This window comes from Eulemur rufifrons, chromosome 17 (assembly GCF_041146395.1).
Source record: "Eulemur rufifrons isolate Redbay chromosome 17, OSU_ERuf_1, whole genome shotgun sequence".
Lineage (NCBI taxonomy): Eukaryota > Metazoa > Chordata > Mammalia > Primates > Lemuridae > Eulemur > Eulemur rufifrons.
The window spans coordinates 93,949,675-93,970,005 of record NC_090999.1 but is presented as its reverse complement, the minus strand read 5'-3'; the positions used below and the strand labels follow the sequence as shown (position 1 = coordinate 93,970,005).

Genomic DNA, 20,331 nt, shown 5'->3' with positions numbered 1-20,331 from the left:
AACCTAATCACATTTAGGGTGTCAGCTTCGTTCTGAGCAGGGAAATGGCGAGCATTTGCTTCTTAGTTTGCTACAGTCGTCCAGCGCCCCGACCGACCGCTTTGACCTGTTCCCAGCTGTGCGCGCCTGCAGTGTGCGTCCCTGTTCTCGCAGCACGCCGGAGCTGAAGGGAGGTGGCTGCTGGCTTTGGACGACAGGCCGCCCACCCTGACAGAGCCGCCTGCTGCTAAGGGAGCCCAGGTGCCACCAAGGCTGTGGCCAGCGAGCGATGAGGACTTGAATGGAGACCCCCTCTCTCCTCCCGAGCCTCTCCGCTGTGGGCCACCGTGCCTCCCACTGGGAAAGAGGGAGGGGGAACTTCCCTGCTCGTGGAAGGCCAGGGATAGACACATCAGCAGTTTCTAAAAGACATAGGTTGTTTGTTATTTTTGCGTCTCTACAACCCCCTCTGATTCAGCAGGAAGGTCTCCCTGCCGGGGCCCAGGGGGTGCATGCGGAGCTGTCACCCCGGGATTTCAGAAGAGCGCCGCGCAGCTTACCCCGAGCAGCGGCCGGGATGTTCCTGAGCCAAGCGAGACGCTGCAGAGGACTTACCTTCTTTACAGCAATAAGCACCAGGGGGTGTGTTTTAAAAAATCTGCTGTGCTTATGGTTGCAAAGCTGAATACGTAGCTAAAATTTGCCCTAAGAAATTGTTGGACGCAAACTCCATCACTATTTTACCGTATTTAAAATATATTTGGATGGTTTCATAAACACATTTACTAAAGAAAGTAATAGGCACTTCATAATGACAGTTAATAACAAAACAGTTAAACCACAAGTGTTTCAAGACTCACATGTGTATGTGCATGTGCTTGGTACCGTCTGGATTTTTCTGACTGCTGCCAGAATGTATCTAATGAACAAATATTTCTCAGGCTGCTTTTCCTAAAGGATTCTTTGGGGAATAACACACATCTTCAAGCAAAACCTTACTTGTCTTTGGCTTTCTATACTGGCAAGTAGAGACACAGAACCCAGATCCAAATCTATTAGATTAGGCCTTTTCCTTAGCCCAAGAGTAGGTAGGTGGAAGGAGCCTCGGGCCTTCCTCAGGCATCCTTCCCTTCCATTCCTCCACATGCCCTCTCTGGCCAAAGGCTTCCAGACTGTCTCTCTCTGTTTACAAGTTTAGTCTCAGAGTCTCCGTCATCTCCCACCACCCTTTGTCTACGTTTCCCCAGAACCATCAGGTCTCACTTCTCACTGCTACCCGCGTCGGCAGCCTCCCTGGCGGGCGTCAGCGAATCGGGCCTGGCCCTCGCTGCCTCCACTGCTCCCCGCGCCACGCGGACCGAGCCTGTGCCCTGCGCGCCAGCTCTGCAGCGCCAACCGTTTCTCCCCTCGCCCCAACCACCCTTCAGGCCGTCACTGATGCCTTTCGCAAAATCTTTATACATTTTCCCTAGGAGGGATGATTTTTCCCGCCTTTGAAACTTTACAGTGATTTGTTTACATGCTCATCTTACTGTCTTTTGTTCATAACGTATTCCGTGCTTTTGTTCCAGGAGCCCTACGCTACAGGACGCATTACAGAAGAGCAGCCCTGCGATGGCCCCTTTCACTGGAGCGTGGCTGAAGACCCGAACGAAGCCCTTTGCTCCATGAATAATGATTGCTGTTGTCTCTTCTAGTCTCTTAGGACTCAACTATAATTATAAATTGATAATCCAATTAAATTTGGTTAAAAAATGGCTTTGTGCTCTGTTTTTCCATCTATGTTCCAACTGGGCTCAGAGAATAAAGGATTCTCTTGCCAAAAATGACATCCTCTCTGTATTCTCCTCTGGTAGTTTACAATGCATAAACTCACATGGAAGCCTATGTTCTGTTTTATTAACTCTAGCATTTTTCAAATTTATTTGATCACATAATACCCATTCTTTGTTTTCCTATTACTTCAATAAATAAAGTTACTTGAGAATAATTGGACAGATATTGGCTTAGGGTTTCTGTTCCCTATCAATAATACCTTCATTCAAGAGTGACAAAGAATATAAATAGGTATAAAAAAAAGAGCTTCATTGGAGGAGAATTTGGGAGGAAATGTGCATATCTGAGGCCTTACAGCTCTTGCCATGCAGGTAATTATTTGCTTTTTCTTTACAGCAATTTTTAAAGTGTCATTTTCCCATGGATTGGTATCCAGAATTATTATTTTCTGAACTACAAAGTTCAAAAAATTTTGTTTGAAAACAAAATTATATGCAGGTTCATTAAGCAAAACTGTCTACATATTAATTACTTTCTTTTCCTCTATTCTTCTCTCTTTTTAGTTTTTCTCTCTCTTCTTTCCCTCCCTCCCTCCCTCTCTCCTTTCCTATCCTACCCTCCTTTTTTCCTTCCTTCCTTCCTCTTCTTCTCTTTCTTTCTTTCTCTATTTCTTCTTTTGTTTGTCTTTCTTTTCTCTTTGAAGACTGTACCAACAACCCACTGAAATACCAGAAAGTATTTCCAGCTGAAATGCCTGTACAATGATCAGATGAGCAGTTGGGTTTTATCAAACTATGTGAGATAGCTTGAAAATTATTTGGATAGTTATATAAATCCTTGTGCATCTGTTATGAAGCATTCTTGAAATTGGTGAACAAGAGAGGCTATCAGGATAGTTGAATACATGGAATTTATACTCATAGTAGCTGCATTACATCCAACTAAATTGTGTTCTTAGGCAAATTTCCTCAGCTAAAAATTTAAGATATTAATGGTATCTTACAAGGTTGCTGTGCAGTTTAATATGTATAGTGGTTACCAGAATGCTCAGCATATATTATGCACTAAAAAAGTTTGCTCTTATTTTAAGAGTGCATAAGTACATGGATTTTTATTTCAGTTATAATCTGATATAAAGCAAACTGAAAAAATTCAAACTTAAAGCCATATTAACAATCTATAGTTTAAAAGCCAACTACATTTCCCAGAATTCCCTTCCCTGTTCATTCTGGGTTAGAATTGGCCAAAAGAAGAACTTGCATGAAATTTTGAAGGCAAAATGGAAGTAGTATCCATTAGTCTGAAAGTCTTTTTTTGGTCAGATGTGGGGACAGAGTCACATGTGCCTGGTATATTCCAGCTGGACCTTGGTGTCTTAAGCTCCATGCCCATTTGTCTTTCCAACCATTGGTCCTGCTGAGCAACAGACAACTCAGATTCACAACCAGATGTTTGGCTGTGGACCTACAAAGGAGGAAGTTGCGTGGAGGCAACGGCATCCCACAGACATCGTTGCAAACCACCCATCCACACTCATGCTTAGCTGGCGGAGCCTGGCTGCTCAGATTGATTGGCTGGTGACCCTCTACTCCTCCAAGTCCTCTTGTGGCCCTTCAGTTCTTCATCTGCTCCCACAGATACATGAGCTCAAATACATTATTCTGTGACAGCCTGACACCACTCTGCTAACTAAACCAACAATTATTGGTACCAAAAGTGTTTCCAGGGAACAGAACTTAAAAAATGAAATGTGGAATTGGTTCTCTGATCTGAATAGATTTAAGGGCATTAATGACCCTATTGACAGTAGTAAGTAGGACCCTGGCCATCCATGGCGTGCAGTGACTAAACAGTTATTCACATTTTCACCTGTGGTCACCTGCAGTAAAGTGCCTACAGAAGGCAAGGGGCAGAGTTACTAAGTATCTAGGGTATCTAGTATATTAGAACATTTTCATAGAAACAAAGAGAATAATGACTCATTGCTTCTAAATGTGCTGAAGAACTCAGGGGAAAAATGATAAGATTGCAGATTTAAATTCACAGCTCAAAGTCGAGTTAGGAACCAGAAAAATTCCATAACTTCCCTGAAATAAAACCTTTTTAAAAAAAAATTCTTAATTTTTAAATTTATATGTAATAGTTATTTTATATATATATATATATACACACACATATATATATGGGGTACATAGTGATGTTTCAATATATAAAATGTATGGTGATAGATCAGGGTAATTAGTATATCCAATCATCTCAAATATTTTTAATTTGTGTTGAGAATATTTAAAGTCCTCTCTTCCAGCTATTTGAAAATACATATTGTTAACTATACTCATCCTACACTGCTATAGAACATGAGAACTTATTCCCCCTATCTAGATGTAATTTTGTATCCTTCACCAAATCTCTTCCTGTTCCCTTTCCCCCCCACCCTTCCTATCCTCTAGTAACCTCTGGTCTACTCCTTACCTCTATGAGATCAACTTTTTTTAGCTTCCACATGTAAGTGATGACATGTGGTGTGTAATATTCTGTTCCTGGCTTATTTCATCTAGCATAATGTCTTCAAGGCTCATTCATGTTGCCTAAAATGACAGGATTTTATTCATTTTTATGGCTGAATATTATCCATTGTGTATATCTATCACATTTTCTTTATCCATTCATCCATTGTTGGACACATGGGTTGATTCCATATCTTGGCTATTGTGAATAGTGCCACAATAATCATGGGAGTGCAAATATCTCTTTGATACACTGATTTCCTTTTCTTTTGGTATATATCCAGTTGCAGTATTGCTGGATCATATGGTAGTTCTATTTGTAGTTTTTTGAGGGACCTCCCTACTGTTCTCCATCATGGCTGTATTAGTTCACATTCCCACCAAAAGTGTATGAGTTCCCTTTTCTTTACATCCTTGCTGGCATTTTTTTTTGTTTGTTTTTGTTTTTTTGATAATAGTCATTCTAACTGGAATGAGATAATATCTCACTGTGGTTTTGATTTGCATTTCCCTGACAATTAATGACGTTGACAATTTGTTTCATGCACCTGTTGACCATTTATGTGCCTTCCTTTGCAAAATGTCTGTTGAGATCATTTGCCCATTTTTAATCAGATTGTTGTTGGTTTTTGTTTTTGTTTATTTGCTATTATGACATCTGAGTTCCTTGTATACTCTGGATATTAATCCCCTGTTAGATAAATAGTTACAAATAGTTCATCCCATTCTATAAGTTGTCTTTTGATTCTGTTGATTGTTTCCTTTGCTGTACAGAGGCTTTTCATTTGATATAATATCATTCGTTTATTTTTACTTTTATTTCCTGTGCTTTTGAGGTTTTATTCATAAAATATTTTCCCAGACCAACATCTTGAAGCATTTCCTCTATGTTTTCATCTAGTAGTTTTATAGTTTCAGGTCTTACATTTTTGTCTTTCATCTATTTTTTTTTTTTTAAGAATTGTGATTTCTTTATTCATATGGCATGGTTTGTGTTGAAAGAAGTGTTGTCATTTCTCTGTGTTGTCTTCAAGACTTTAATCTATTTTGAGTTGATTTTTACACAGAATGAGAAATGGGAGTCTAGTTTCATTTTTTAGCGTATGGGTATCCAGCACCATTTGTTGAAGAGATCATCCTTTCTCCTATTAACAATATTCTAAGTACCTTTGAGAAAAATCAGTTGGCTGTACATATGTGGATTAATTTCTGGGTGATCAGGTTATGAGAGCAGAACCCTCAGGAATGGAATTAGTGCCCTTATAAAAGGGCTTGAGGGAGCTTCCCTACCCTTTCTGGCATGTGAGGACAAAGAGAAGGCACCATTTATGAAGAACAGGTCCTTATCAGACACCAAATATGTAGGTACCTTGATCTTGGACTTTTGAGCCTCCAGAACTATGAGCAACAAGTTTCTGTTGTATATAAATTACCAAGTCCAAGGTATTTTGTTGTAGCAGCCCAAATGGACTAAGATAGAGATGGTTTTACCTGCAAAGATTTTTGGTATCAGACATTTCATCAGGGAGTTCTTACAAGTGAAATGTGTAGGCATTCTACTAAAGTCTAACTTGATTTTTATTAGGATTATATCTTTATAGTGAACAGAAGACTGCTCTGAATCACCACACCCAAGGGATTATATTCCTTTGATCAGTTTTTACAGCAGAGCTGGTTCACAGACCCGAAACTGGAATGAATAGAAAGGTTTCTATTATACTGTACACAATTCATACTGTAAAACTACCTTTTAGTCTTCCCTCATAGTGTCTCATAGTTATTTTCTACACACTCAAAGTTATTTTCTAATCCTAGAAGACATGTTTGAAATGGACATATTCAGAAACTTACAGAACCCTTCCTACTTGTTGGTTCCATGATCTGTTAAATGAGGACTTTCATGGTGGTAATGCCAATGGAAGCCTTAGAACTACCTTCTCATATTAAAATTAAAAACCAAATCAATACTGCATTTCTGGAAGTATTTCAGACTTTTTCCCCCACCATTAAGGGTGGGAAGGATGTAGGGGTTGTAAATTCTCATTCTTGCTGTTTGTGCAGAATTCTAGATTTTGGAGAATTACATTGGATTATCCAAACTTAATCAGATGGTGGCTCCAATCAGCTGCTGCTCCAGCTATATTACTTGAGCAAATGTACATATCCCCTGGAACCTGGAAAAATGCTTTTTTAAATTTTCTAAAGACTATCAATAGCAGTTTAGTGTCATCCCACAATTACTTTAATTGTCCTACCTTAGAGGTATATCAACTCTCTAGCCCACAGAGTCCACAATCTCCTTTATATTGCATAGAATATCATACTGGTAAAAACATCAATGATACCATGTTGACTGGACCCGCTGAACAGGAAGTAGTAACTAATAATACTACATAAACACCTTAATAAGATACATATGTGCTAGAGGGTGTAAATTAAATCCCTGAAAACTTCAGGGACCTCACACCTTGATAAAGTTTCTAGGAATCCAGTAATATGAAGAGATATCTAAGGTGAAGGACAAGTTCCTGCCTCTGTCCCTTTTTTAAAAAAAAAAATTAATTTTTTTTATTTCAGCATATTACAGGGGTACAAAGGTTTAGGTTACATATATTGCCTTTTTCCCAACCAAGCTTCAAGCATGTCCATCCCCCAGACAGTGCACACTGCACCCATTAGGTGTGAATATACCCATCCGCTCCTCCTCCCTCCCACCTGCCCAACACCTGATGAATGTTACTAATATGTGTGCACTTAAGTGTTGGTCAGTTAAGTCAGTAAATACCAATTTGATGGTGAGTACATATGGTGCTTGTTTTTCCATTCTTGGGATACTTCACTTAGTAGAATGGGCTCCAGCTCCATCCAGGATAATACAAGAGGTGCTAGATCACTGTTGTTTTTTGTGGCTGAGTAGAACTCCATGGTATACATATACCACATTTTATTAATCCACTCATGGATTGATGGGCACTTGGGTTGTTTCCACATCTTTGCAATTGTGAGTTGTGCTGCTATAAACATTCCATGCAGATGGCTCTTCTTAAGAGAGCAACATAAAGCCCAGTTAGGCTGGTGTGGCAATGTATACCTCATTTGGGAATGCTGTCCTGCAGCTTATTACTGAGTAACCCCCAAGACTTCCAGTTCATGTAGTGCATAGAGTAAGAGGAGAGTCTGTAATCAGTCCAAGTTGCAATTGATGCTGCTCTGCTACTTGGGCTACGTGGCACAGCAGATGTGGTGGTACTTGAAGAACGGGTGGCACATATGGATCCCATATAGAAACTCTGGCAGGTGCCTACTGGTGAATCATAAGAGGTTTTTTAGGATTTGGGAGCAAAGCTGTGTTATACTTTACAAATAATTATTTTTGTTTTGAGAAACAACTTATGGTTTGCTACTAGATCCTAGAAAAGGCTTAATGACTTACCATAGGCCACCAAATTCCCATGTAACCTGGACTACCTACTATAAATTGGATGATATCTGATCCACAAAGCCTGTGCACAGATTACCTGGGCAGAATATCACTCCATCACCAATTGTGCAAGATTAGTCATGATCACATTTTGAAGCCATAAGCTTCCATGAACAACTAGATCTGATTGTTAAGGGTCTTACTACTGCTACATTGCCTTGTATCAACCCATACCTAAAATCTCATAATATATTTCTTGTAACTAGTTGGCTGAGACAGAAAACATTTGGGCATGGTTTACTAATGGTTGTTCAATGCTAGCACAACCAAGAGTGGATAGCTGCAGCTATACAACCACATAGAGGTGACCCTAAATGACATTAGTAAGGAAAATCCTCTCAGTTAGAAATAATTCAAGCTGTGCATCTGGCTGTTCATTTTACCTGGAAGAAAACATGGCCAGAGGTATGGACATGCACTAATCCATGGGCTGTGTTTAATGATTTGGCTGGATTGGTAGGAACTTGGAAGAAGCATGACTTGAAAGTTGGTGACAAGTTCTGAGGAAAAGGCATGTGGATAGATCTCCTTGGATTGCTTATATACTTATAATCCACCTGACTGTTCATCAAAGAACACCCTCAGGAGAGGAATCTCAGTCATCTGGTAGATAAGATGACATATTCTGTGGATATTGATCAGTCTCTTTTACCCATCTTTTTCCTTGACCAATGGGCTAAAGAACAAAGAGACAATGGTGGCATGAGTGGAGGTTATGCTTGAGCTCAGCAATGTGGGCTTCCCTTCACCAAGGCAAATGGAGCTAGTCACTGCTGAGGGTTCAACCTAACAATAGCAAAGAAAACATTATGTCCTCAATACGGTATAATTCCATCGGAGGACCAGCCCACCACCTTGATTATAGGTTGATTACATCAGAATGCTTCTATCCCCAAAGAGGCAGTGGCTTGTTCTTGCAGAAATAGTCACTTGCTCTGAAAATGGATTTGCCTCCCCAGCCTCCAATGCTTCTGCCAGAATACCATCTGTGTACTTAACGGATGTCTCATTCACTGTTACGGTATTCCACACTATATTGTTTCTGAGCAGGGAACTCATTTAACAGCAAATAAAATGTGGCGATGGGCTCCCATTCATGTAAATGTCTAGTGTTTCCATGCTCCCCATCTCCCTAAAGCAGATGGCCTCAGAGAATGATACAATGTCTTTTCAAAAAAGATTTAATCTGACACCAGCTGGGTGAAAACACTTTGGAGATCTGAAATAATATCCTCAGATGTATGTGTTCTGAATCATCATCCAATATATTATCCTATTTCTACCTAGATTCATGCATTCAAGAATCAAGGGATAGAATTAGGAGTGCCTCCTCTTACTATTTCAATTTTCCCTCCTCCCATTCACTACTAGCTCACATAAGATTTGCTGATATTGGTTAATCTTCTATCTCAGCAATTAAATTAAAGGTGTTACGTAATAAGGGACAACCTAGAAACAAAATGGCCCCAATATTAAAACAGGTTCATTAAAATGAAGGTGAAAAATATTAAGGAGGAAAGTGCAAAACCGTGAAGGTTTTGAGATTTTACCCTACTTGCAACCTCTCAAGCTAACCTGCCACATTTTCAGGGCAGAAGACATGACTTCTGGGTTAGAGACAAAGGACTTTATTCCTCCAGCAACAGCAGTAGCCAGGGAATCGCACTTTCTCGCAGTGGCTCCCTGAGCCCGAGTCCCACAGGTGTCAGAAAGGAGCCCGGTGACACCGGCACGTGCACTGCGTTGTATTATTGATGTAAGAAGAAACCTCGGGACCCGGACACTTTTAATGATAAGAAGCTTATTTGCCACTTGCTCCGAAGAGAGACACCATTTCTACCTTCCAAGGCAGTTCGCCACACCAAAGTCCTCTAGAAGATACTCCAGAGCAAAAGCGGACAGCACCTTTGCTTGCCAGACATGTGGAAACGTGAGAAGTCTATGAAGAATTCTCTCCCAGCAGGAAGTTTCACATATTTTATTGTAAAATCTAAGAAATCATGTGACTCATGTACAATATTTTCTCACAAGAAACATTTTAAGCTGGCTTTTGAACGTTTCACAGAATTGTAAAACTTTTCAATTTTTAAAAGGAAAAAACCCACAATAAAACTACCACAGTATTATATGTTTTTTGTTTTTCCTTGTTCCTAGGAAAATGGTTGAAAAATATTTAGCAAATTTTCTCATTATGATTTGTGAGGCTAAGTACTATTCTCTTCCATAAATCTGCTAAAAAGATACAAGGAAATGGGTGGACCAATGTCATCTTCGTTCAAAATATTAAAAAAAAAGCTAAAATCTAATAACAACATGTTAAAATAATACACATTTTTGTAAGATGTTATCATTTCTAACGGTTTCTCTACACTATATCAACAGTGCAATGGTGATTCAGTGTAAATCTTTACAGTGTTTCATTGTTACAATACTTGTGTTCAAGTACATGTTCATGAACATGATCAAAGTCTCTATTTTGACTTTTGTTTCCCGTTATTAAAATAAGATTATAAGTACAGCAGAATTTTTCCTATGGATGTTTCCAAATCTGAACCAAATTCATAATACATTCTCTAAAAACCTGTTCAACACTATGAGGTTTGTTATGTTTACACATCTCCTGCAGATTACAGAAAATGGGCTAATTCTGCAGCAGGACACCAAAAAACAAAAATAATTTCTCTCCATATATAACTAAACTATTATGCTAAGTTAGTATACATTCTGGATAACTGGATGGTGTTGATGGGGAGAAAGTAGCACCTTAGAGAGAGCCCTAACAAACAAAAACATTTTTTTAAGTCTAATGATCTTTTTTTCCTTTTTCTTTTATTAAGTTATTGGATCCAACTTAACTATTTATATAAAATGATTCATGAAGCCATATAGTTTAAATCAAAAATATTTGCATAATCAAAACAAGCACCATATTGGATGTTTGGCAGGCCCCCAAAAATAAATTAATTTGATTAAATTATATGTAATCTGATAATATTTGGTCTGAAAAACATGCTAGTGTGTGTGTTTATAAATAAAGTAATTGCAAAGAGCCGTGCGCCAGCCGGTCCGCTCGAGGTCAACTCTTCTGCTGCAGCCTCTGGGCGTAGAAGTCCCTGCAGGTCTCGCAGCAGCGCTGGTACCACCGCATGTCCTGGCACAGGTTCTTCTCGCGGATCACCCGGCAGTACACTGGCCACTGGTCGCCCAGGCACTTGAACGTTAGGGCAGCTGCGAAACAGAACACAGTGAATTCAGTACATGCAGATACAACAGATGTCATTAGCAGACACAAATTTCAGTCACTTGGACTCATGTATGTTACCTTCTGGAACTTAATAGACAAAGAGATACCAACACACACACACTCTCTCTGCTATAAAGGAGTGAAGTGAATGAATAATGTTCTTACTTCTAAAAGTTTTTAGGCTTATTAAAGATAGAATTCCCAAATTCAATATGTTATACTTTTAAGCTTCAATTTTGTGGCTTTCATTTAGGCTTCGTTTGGATTTTAGTAGAGAAGATTAAAAAGAAAAAAAGAAATGTGCTTGATATATCCACTTTTGTGGGGATATGAAAATTACTAAGTAGTATTGTTATGAATGAAATTATAAAGAAACAGACAATTGAAAATATTCTCACATTTATTTCATATTCCTACTTTCCCACATGTAGGTGGAATATCTGGAGACAGGGATTTCCAGCTTCTGTAAAATCAAAGCTCATCATCACAAGTGACTGAAATTTATATCAATAGTTATGGTGTTTGAAATGAGAATGAAGCATACAAAATTTGGTCATGTATTAGGTTACTAAGTATGAAATGTCTGATTTTCTTAAGTACTAAGTTTGACAATTGATACCTGTGATATATCACCTTTACACTTCTCGTTTTATTTTTATTGTGAAGGCACATCCTCAGTCTTTCAAATGAATGGTTTGGCTTGTGATTATGATTACCTTTCAAATTTTTTTTAGCGCAACTTTTTTGAAACCATGGATAAGTGAAAAATTCATGTTGATTTAGAATATGAGTTCCATTGTGGAACCACTGCAGCACAGACAGCTTGAAATATCAACAAAATGTTTGGGAGGGATGTAGCTAATGAATGCATAGTACACTGATGGTTTGAGAAGTTCCATTCTGGTGATTTTAATCTTGAAAACGAGTCAAGTAGGCAACCTGAGACCAAGGTGGGTAATGATGAGCTGAAAGCTGTAGTGGAAATGAATCCATCTCAACCTACGCATGAATTAACGGCAAGATTTGATGTTACTATTCTAACAATATTGGACCATTTGACACAAATGAGCAAGGTAAAGAAGTTAGATAGATGGGTTCCACATGAATTAAATGAATGTCAGAAATTTCATCTCGAAGCTTGCCTTTCTTTGCTGTCATGACATAAAGGCAAACCATTTCTACAATGTGTTGTTATGTGTGATGAAAAATGGATTCTTTTTGACAATCACGAGCATTTTGGCATGATGGTTGAATAAAGATGAAGTGCTGAAACACTGCCCAAAACCAAATATTCATCAAAAAAAGCTAATGGTGTCTGTTTGGTGGTCCAATGCTGGTATTATCTACCCACTACAGCTTCATGAAGCCTGGTCAATCCATTTCAGCAGATGCTTACTGCAACCAGTTGGAGGAAATGATGAGGATGTTTGCAGTTAAGCAGCTGAGATTTGGTCAATAGAGACAGGTCAATCCTCTTGCAAGACAATGCTTGACCACGTGTTGCATAAACAACGCTGCTCAAACTACAGAAGCTGGACTTGGAAACTCTCTGTCAACCACTGTATTCACCAGACCTTGCACCAACTGACTACCACTCCTTCCAGGCTGTGGACCACTTCTTGAAAGGGAAAATATTCAATTCTCAACAAGCTGTGGGAAATGCCTTTTGCGATTTCATCGTCACTCACTCTCCAGGCTTCTTCGTTGTTGGCACAAACAAGCTACATTAAAACGGCAAAGCTGTGTTGATACTTTAGGAGCATATGTTGATTAATTGTATTGCTTATTGTTTGAGATAATAATAAACTACAATTGACTCGAAGTCGGATATTTCATATTTAATGACCTAACTAGATTTGGCCTCAGTTTCCCTGGAGAAACAGCGTGCTCCGGCATAATGAAAGTTAGTCCTACAACAACTCTTTCTTTTGTCCATCAGAATGAATCATATTCTAATATGATTATTTTACTTTAAAAAACCTTAGATTTTCCAAGCATTGTGTTTCTGTGTTTTGGGGTATACCTTCAGGGAATAATAGAGAAACTGCAATTTTAACAAAATTATTCTTTTAATCCATTATTTTCTGCCACAGGCTACTTCAGGGACTCCAAGTAACCGTTGGAGAAAGAGAGCATGCTGTCATTGAAGGCCTGGACTCAGTGCACCTGCTCTAGGATTGCTTAGCCTGTTGTCGTAATTAGTCTCATCCAACTCAAACTTATCATTTCTTAGAAATGTTAATTACTAATATTTGTATTACAAAGTAGAATTTTTGTATTTCCATAAATAACCTAACTTTTCCTTTTGATTGAATCTTATGCCTGGAAAAACACATATGACAATGTAGCTCTTTGCATTTTGGTAATATTATTCTGTATGATTCAAATTGTTCCCCAGGAGATATAAGCACAGGTTATAAATGAAGGTGTTAAATCTAAATTAACCCAGTGATAGTCAGGTAGGAGTGCTGTTAAAAGCCACTAACTGCCATACAAATAAAGGCTAATTCATTCATTAGTATTTTTTATGCAAGGGCAGGCTATACCCTACTTAAAATACATGCTCTATTTCTTGATTAGACTAAATGACAGGAATTGATAATATATATGAAAGCATTTATAAGATAAAAATTATATAAATATAAATATACTACTAGCATTTATTTTTCAATTACTATTATATTCTCAAAAGCGAAAAAGAAAATGGTGCCTCTTGTTCCGTGGTGTAGATCTATGCATCCATTCTTCGTGAGAGCCATTTTTTACTCTATGTCTCTCCAAAGAATAATTTGTACTCTGAATCACAAGGGAGGCTATTAACCACGGAGAGATCTAAGGCTTATAATACAATCTCATCTTTCTTCAGACATTAACTTAATTGATAGTTCTGCCATGGGACTGGTCCAAGCCTAATATTTGGTTATATCCATCAACTCTTTACAAGGTCAACTTGGGTGGTGCGGCATTAGTATTTCCGGGACCTGGCTCTCACTTGATACCTTCAGGAATCAAAGCACTTTAGTCTTTAGAGTTTTTTACCTACCTGACCATTTAGACTAAATGACATTTAAATAGCTTCAATTTAGTCAGAACCAAAATAATCAGCATTGGCTTACAATTCTCAAGGTTAAAGTGATAGGCAAAATAGAAGAAGCCGGCAGCATTTTTGTTTCTCAAAAGCATCCCCCTTTCGGTCTGCTTACCCAGTCTGGGTGACGTTATGGTATTTACATTAATCTTCTCATTGCAGGGCTGAAGGTGGCATGGCCTGTACGCTGCAGGCTTTTCTGAAGAGAAACATTCATTTCCATGTCTTCCTGTGATCTTATGCATGCACTGGATAACGCGAGACTGCATTCCTTTGCCACAGGTAATTGAGCACTAAAGAGATACAAAGTTTATTAAAAGTTCTTTTTGCCATTTCCTTTTCCTGGGCTATGAGCCATTTTCTCTATTTATTTCTTAAAATTAAACAGGAGGCTCAGCCTGCACAGTCAATGCAAAACACGGTCGTGGTGCTCCTAACTCAGGCACAATGCTGTTAAGAGCCTCTGGCGGACCGAAGGCGGAGCTTTGAACCATGAAGGACTTAGGAGAGGAAAGAAGGACAGAGAAAGTTGGCGAGTATGACCTGAAGGGAAAGAGAGTGAATGACAGCAGTAATGCTTAGGCGGATAATTTTCAAAGGTCTAACACATAGTGTACCACAAATAATTGATTTATTATTATTCAATTTCAACATTGATGTTCAAGAGTAAGTACATGCCCAGTGGCAGAGCTGGGTCCTTGTTAGAAGTCTTTCAGCGTACTAATCCATTCTATTTGCTCTGCCCTTAAAATGTTTATTGACAATATCAACAGAGTTCACTAACGTGATTTGTTATAGAACTAACTGCTATTTCTTGGAAGATTAGATGACATCAGTATTAACATAGTAGAAATATTGATAATCTGGATTCTCTAATAAAATGTACTTTTAATGTTTTCCTTCCATTTCACCTAAATGTTGTTTGTCTTTATTTGTAAAATATTTTGCAAAGAAGAACATGTTTGATATACAAAGTCTCATTAGAAAAGTCTCTCAGTTTTATATATATATATCTCACTAGATTTAATTTGTGACACAAATACCTGATGCTAATTTGACTGAAAAAAATACAATTATTTTATGGTATCAAAATTATATGTAAAAAAGGAAGTGTACTTACATTTCTGAGAAAATGATAATTGATTTACTAGCTGTATTTTCTACATAAAAAGATTTAGCTACATTTTGCAAAAGATATTTATTAATTCCATTAGAGTTATTTAAATAGATTATCTTGGTGTATGATATTCTAATTAAAAATTGGTAAATATTTTCTGATTGTCACTTTTTAAATATGCAAACATATGATTTTTAATGATTTGTTTTTTCTCTATATTTTACCAAGTCACTATTAAGATGCATTCTCTTTGCTGTCAGTTCTTCCTTCATGATCATCATTGGTCCCTATCTTTTATTATAATTTGCACAAGAAGCATTCTGCATAAACCCTTATCACTTCAAGTCTAATCTACTATTGTTTGATCTGTGTCTAGTTTTCAGCCTTCCAAGGAATGTCACACATTAACTGAATATGTATTCTTTCAAAATTTATTTTTATATGTACTCTCCTTAGACGAAAATCTTTGGTTATTGAGTTCACCATTGCTACAAGATAAAGCCTAGTATACTACTATAGCCAGGCTGGGGGTTAGCTACCTCTGTAACTTTAGTTTCCATCCAACCTTATTACAAATCATTTCCTTTTTTATAAACTAATCATTTCCATGCAGTTTCTATTCTCGCTTCTACAACTGTGCTCATAGATTTACTCCTTTGCAGAATGCCTTGCCTCTTTTCAGACGCAATCCCAGATCCGCCTCCTTCCTGAAGGCTGCCGCGTTACCCCCACCTGTGCATGTCTGTGCAACCCCCACCTGTGCATGTCTGTGCAACCCACTACCTGTGCATGTCTGTGCAACACTTACGGACCGAACCATGCAACCATGCACTGAGTCTGTACTCCAGAATCACGAGGGAAGATTGTTTAAAAAAATTATAGACTTTAAGCCATAGAATATCTAAGTCAGTAAACTCATGTGAAATTTGGGAATCTGCATTTCAAAACCATATCTAGGTGACTGTGCTGTGCAGCCCATGTTTGGAAGCTACTGGCCAGAGTATGCGTTCTGTATTTAATGTATGCTAATTTGTATTGCCCTTGATCTTTAAATAATGCCTTTTAATGTATCTAGTTTGTCTCCTCAGCGAGATGGTAAATGATATTAGACTCACTGTCATGTCATATTCAGTGAGAAAACGTACATTTCAGGTATAAAAAGAGCTTATTACAGAATGATAGAATTTTATGTGCATGTCATTAATAGGGAACTAGAGATAATTTTCTAAGATCTTTCTAATATTTACTTTGTAAATATTTCTGCATAATACTCTTTGTATTTAATGAATTCTTAGCTTTCTGCAAATAACAGATCAAAGAACAAACTAGGCTGTTACATCCCTTTAAAGTTGTCTTTTTCTTTTTAAATTCTATAGGATCTGAATGCTTCCAGTTCAATATAAGCTTTATTATAAGTTGAAACTACTATAGGAGTACTGTTTGACATGGTCTTTCTCCCTTGAAAGCCTTAATTTCAATGCCACTCTAAACAATGGATATAATTATATAAATAAAGACATCATGCTTCTTAGAAAAATATTTTCAGAAAAATGCAAAAGAGTTACATTAAAGCTTTTAGGGATTAAGATTATATGAAAAAATACTGCTCAAATATCCATTCCTAAAATTTCTGTAGACATTGAAAGCAATCACAACATTTGAGAAATACTGGGGCAGTTCTGGATAAACTGCGACCTAGACTCACCCTGTCTACACACAACAGATTATCAGATCCGTGTATTAGAGAATAAACTGAAATGAGTGGATACATGAAATAGCCATTATATTCCAGGCATTATCGAATATGCTTTTACGTAGAATGTCTTTGTTATCTCCCTTATAACCTTAATAACTTTACAAATGGAAAGTGGAAAGTGTGAGGCGCAGAGAGCTGATTTGATTCATTCATTCGGTGAGTATGTACTGACAGCAGCCCACGTGCCAGGCGCTGCTCTGTAGCCCGAGAGGAGCTGGCAAACAGACAGACAGGAGCAAACGTCCTCTGTGGTGCTTACATTCGCCTGGGGGAAGGAGGAGCAAGAAAATAAAGGAAAAAATACATTGTGTTTAGATGTTAACAGGTACTATGGAAAAAAACAAAGCTGGGAGAGAGGATGGGGAAAGATTGGGGTGGGAGGTTTGCAATTCAAATAGGATGATCAGGGAAGGATTTATGGAGAAGTTGACTTGTCCCATAAGAAAGAGAGACAAACCTCAGATGCAAGCCTTTTGATTCCAAATATGATGTTCTTTCCACTATATGCACTATATACTTTTTATTCAAACATCTGTGTGCTATGGTTTTCCAAAATGTTTAATAAGAAGGGGGAATGAATGGAGTGGGAGGTGAAGTCAGTGTTTCTTAAAATTCATTTTCAATGGCTCTCTCGTTCATGCTCTCTCCCCCCTTCCTTTCTTCTTTTCTCCTTTCTCCCAGTCTTTCATTCCAATACATTTTAAATCTTGCTCTTCACATGTGCATCAAGTAAATTTAAATATATATCTGAAACAAGGCAGCACTATAGACTTCTACTAAAACCCCAAATGCTAAAATGTCAACATCAATTTGCCAGCAACTAGTAAAGAAACACAGGGTGTACCAGACAAGTTGCCATTGATATTTCTTTCACAAGGAAAACTTCCGGATTAGAATATTTTAAAAACAGAACTTTGTATTGTCTGATAAATATTCTGTTTCCCAAATAGTTTAATGTTGCCCCAAAGGACCTTTGAAACAAAGCACTGCATGAATCAATTCCATGTACTATAAGTCTTTAATTCTGCACAGGAAATATAATCATGATATCCCATGTTTACAAGAGTGAAGAGGAAGCAGTAATCTTTAGAACAAATTTAAATAACTTAGAAAATTGTTCACAATGATTTAGGAGTTAAATAGATTTTTTTTTACAGAGAAAACAAGGCACAAGGAAAATTGATATTGGTGCTCTCTCCCCTCCACCAAAAAATAAGACCCAAAGTCTCTGAAAGTGAGGACGTTTTATTTGTTTTATTGATTTAGTGATAGTCATCATTTCAATCTAAGTAAATTATGATCTTCCCTGCACTTGGGTATGCATAATTTCAGCATAGATTTCCCTTATAATGGAATAAATCTTTTCTTGCTCTGCGACATAATGACATTTTCTAAAACTGTATTATATGACAAGAGAGACTTAATAATAAAAAGTTTGGACTATCAAAATGGAGAAATCGTATAATAAATGAGAAGCTCAAAAACGTATGTTAGCAAATCAACTTTGAAAATGAAGTAAAAGGCTTCATCTTCTTTTGAAATGAGATATATGTTATCAAACTTCATGACCGTTCCCATACTCTGACATAATTTCCTGCCATTTCCTACTTTATCACCTGCCATTCTTATGCTAACCAATAAGAGCTGATTGACTTTACTTGAACCTAAGAAGAAGATTTCATCTAAATAAACTAACTGAGAAGGAAATAATTTGGGGAAGTATAAGCCATACCCGAGTGTGTGGAAGTGTAGAGTAGACGATCACTTAACGCAGTTATTTATATTTTTTCTAAAAATAACCAAGGATGATCTAGTAATTATATAGGCGTGAACTCTTACAAAGTTATAGTTACTAAGTTAGGTGACAACACTGAGTATACAGGGTTTGACAGTACTGATAAAGACAGGCTACAATGCTAGAATGATTTGGTAAATATACGGATTGGTCTAAATGCAAACAAATGAGGGGAAATAGAAATTTGTAGGAAGTAAAAACACACTAAAAATTCTTAACTGTGACAATATTATAGAAACTAGAGGATGAAATGAACTCTAAATGCCTGTGAAGCCCATTTCTTGGAAAAGGCAAGGTGTGAAATCCTTTCTTCTATCACAAAAGATGAATGACTAGAGACTGCTGAAAAGTTAAATTGCAGGAAGAAACTGAACTTGTAAATTTCACTCCTGATACACTGTTATTTATGGCACTAATAGAAAGTGTCACTAAGATCTTGGTTGATGCTTTGAACAGTGGGTGAACATCTTACAGAAGGTGCTCCAAGAACGGCCACTTATCTTGAGACATGTACTGATGTCACAGTTTAGGTATGTTCAAGAGCAGCGAGTGTGTCCTGTTGAATAATGGTGGCCTAATGAAAATAAAGCTTTTCAAGTCTAATCTGATGCATTTTAGGAACTGAGGATAATGAGGTCTAAATTAGCACAATGGTATAAAAATGTTTTTGATGTATCAAATGCTACATAGAGATATGAATGTAGTCTGTTGCTAAATTTTTATTACTTTATATGGAAATATTCTTTTTATGATATAGTCAAATGTTTTTATCAAGATAACTTCATGTATTTTTTTCCACAGTTTATATGAACACCACTATGCTTAGTAGATATGCACTAAATACCAGTGAATGATAGTAAACATGCTTTGAAATATATTAAAATGAGTAAAACATGTTTAATTCAAAGCAAGAGGGCTACATAAGCACCAATAAATAGCCATCTACAAATTCATAAAATGCTTAAATGAGGCAAGAAAAGAGTCACTCATGATTTCAGCGGGTTCTTCAAGGTTTGTCTGTAGTTCAACTTGAATCTACTTTTGTAAAGTATAGAATTATCTTTCTGTCATTAAAAATTCATGAAATCATGTAGAAATGTATGCAATGGCTCATGGTAAAACCTTCCCATTATCACGTCTCTGTCAGATTAACCTCAGAATATTGTTGTCTTCTAGTCCAAGAAGTAACCTATGCACTTCTGGACAACTTATTTTGACTTAAGAACACTTTATAAATGGCATATTCGTAAATACCTCTTATCTATTCTCCTATTTAGAGAGCAGACATTCATTCTTTCCACTGATCTGAATCTCGTGTTGCTTCTGTGATCCATGCATTCTGAGATCCATTACACTATGCATCTTATAATTCTTCCTTTGCAAAAATTAAGATATCTTAATGCTTCTCAAGTGAATGTGAAAGAAAGAAATATAAAAATAACTGGCCTAGAATTCAAGTGTATGATACAAGGTCTGACTCTTGGCACAAAAGAGGTCAAAAGAAAAAGGAAATAAATATTTTATTGTTAGAATGAAATATTTCCCAAACTGACAATTTGAGATTTTATTTTAATGATATCATTCTGAA

The 20,331-nt window shown here is 37.3% G+C and overlaps 1 protein-coding gene across 1 annotated transcript in view; it reads right to left on the bottom strand.

Annotated features, from left to right (window-relative positions):
- Window positions 1-9,355: 9,355 nt before the first annotated feature.
- Window positions 9,356-20,331, bottom strand: part of ADAMTS19 (ADAM metallopeptidase with thrombospondin type 1 motif 19) — a 223,565-nt gene continuing 212,589 nt past the window's right edge. The window contains exons 22-23 of the mRNA XM_069492515.1: window positions 14,191-14,368; window positions 9,356-10,971 (exon numbers count right to left, since the gene is read on the bottom strand). Of these exons, the coding sequence (XP_069348616.1) occupies window positions 10,820-10,971; window positions 14,191-14,368 (330 nt within the window). The 3' untranslated portion in view covers window positions 9,356-10,819. The remainder of the gene's footprint in view (window positions 10,972-14,190; window positions 14,369-20,331) is intronic.